This window comes from Bison bison, unplaced genomic scaffold, assembly GCF_000754665.1.
Source record: "Bison bison bison isolate TAMUID 2011002044 unplaced genomic scaffold, Bison_UMD1.0 scf7180017847352, whole genome shotgun sequence".
NCBI lineage: Eukaryota > Metazoa > Chordata > Mammalia > Artiodactyla > Bovidae > Bison > Bison bison.
The window spans coordinates 15718-16082 of NW_011477925.1; the positions used below are offsets into that span (position 1 = coordinate 15718).

Genomic DNA, 365 nt, shown 5'->3' on the forward strand with positions numbered 1-365 from the left:
CCTCGAAGCGCAGCCCCAGGTTCTCGCCCGTGATGGTGAGCCGCGTGCCGCCCTGCCGCGGGCCCGTCTCAGGGGACAGCTGTGGGAAGAGGGGACAGCTGGGGCGATGGCCGGGTGTCGGAGCCCCCCCACCGACCCCGGGCCACAGGCTTGGGGGCGCGCCTACCTTGAGGATCTTGGGATCCGCACAGCGGCTGCTGCCGTGGCGAGCGTGCATCCATTCGGCAGGCGAGTCTGCGGGGCAGTGAGGACGCAGGGAGCAGCGGCGCTCGGCCACGCACCAGCCGCACTCGAAGCGAGGGTCGGCCTTGAGGCAGAGGCCGCAGCTCTCCCGCAGGGCGGGACACTTGTACAGGTGGGCTGCA

General features: G+C 72.1%; 1 protein-coding gene across 1 annotated transcript in view; it reads right to left on the reverse strand.

Annotated features, from left to right (window-relative positions):
- Nucleotides 1-365, reverse strand: part of LOC104990672 (plexin-A1-like) — a 39184-nt gene that overhangs the window by 15393 nt on the left and 23426 nt on the right. Inside the window, 2 exon segments of the mRNA XM_010842914.1 lie at nt 1-79; nt 167-360. The exon segment at nt 1-79 is cut by the window's left edge and continues 9 nt beyond it. Coding sequence (XP_010841216.1) covers nt 1-79; nt 167-360 — 273 coding nt within the window.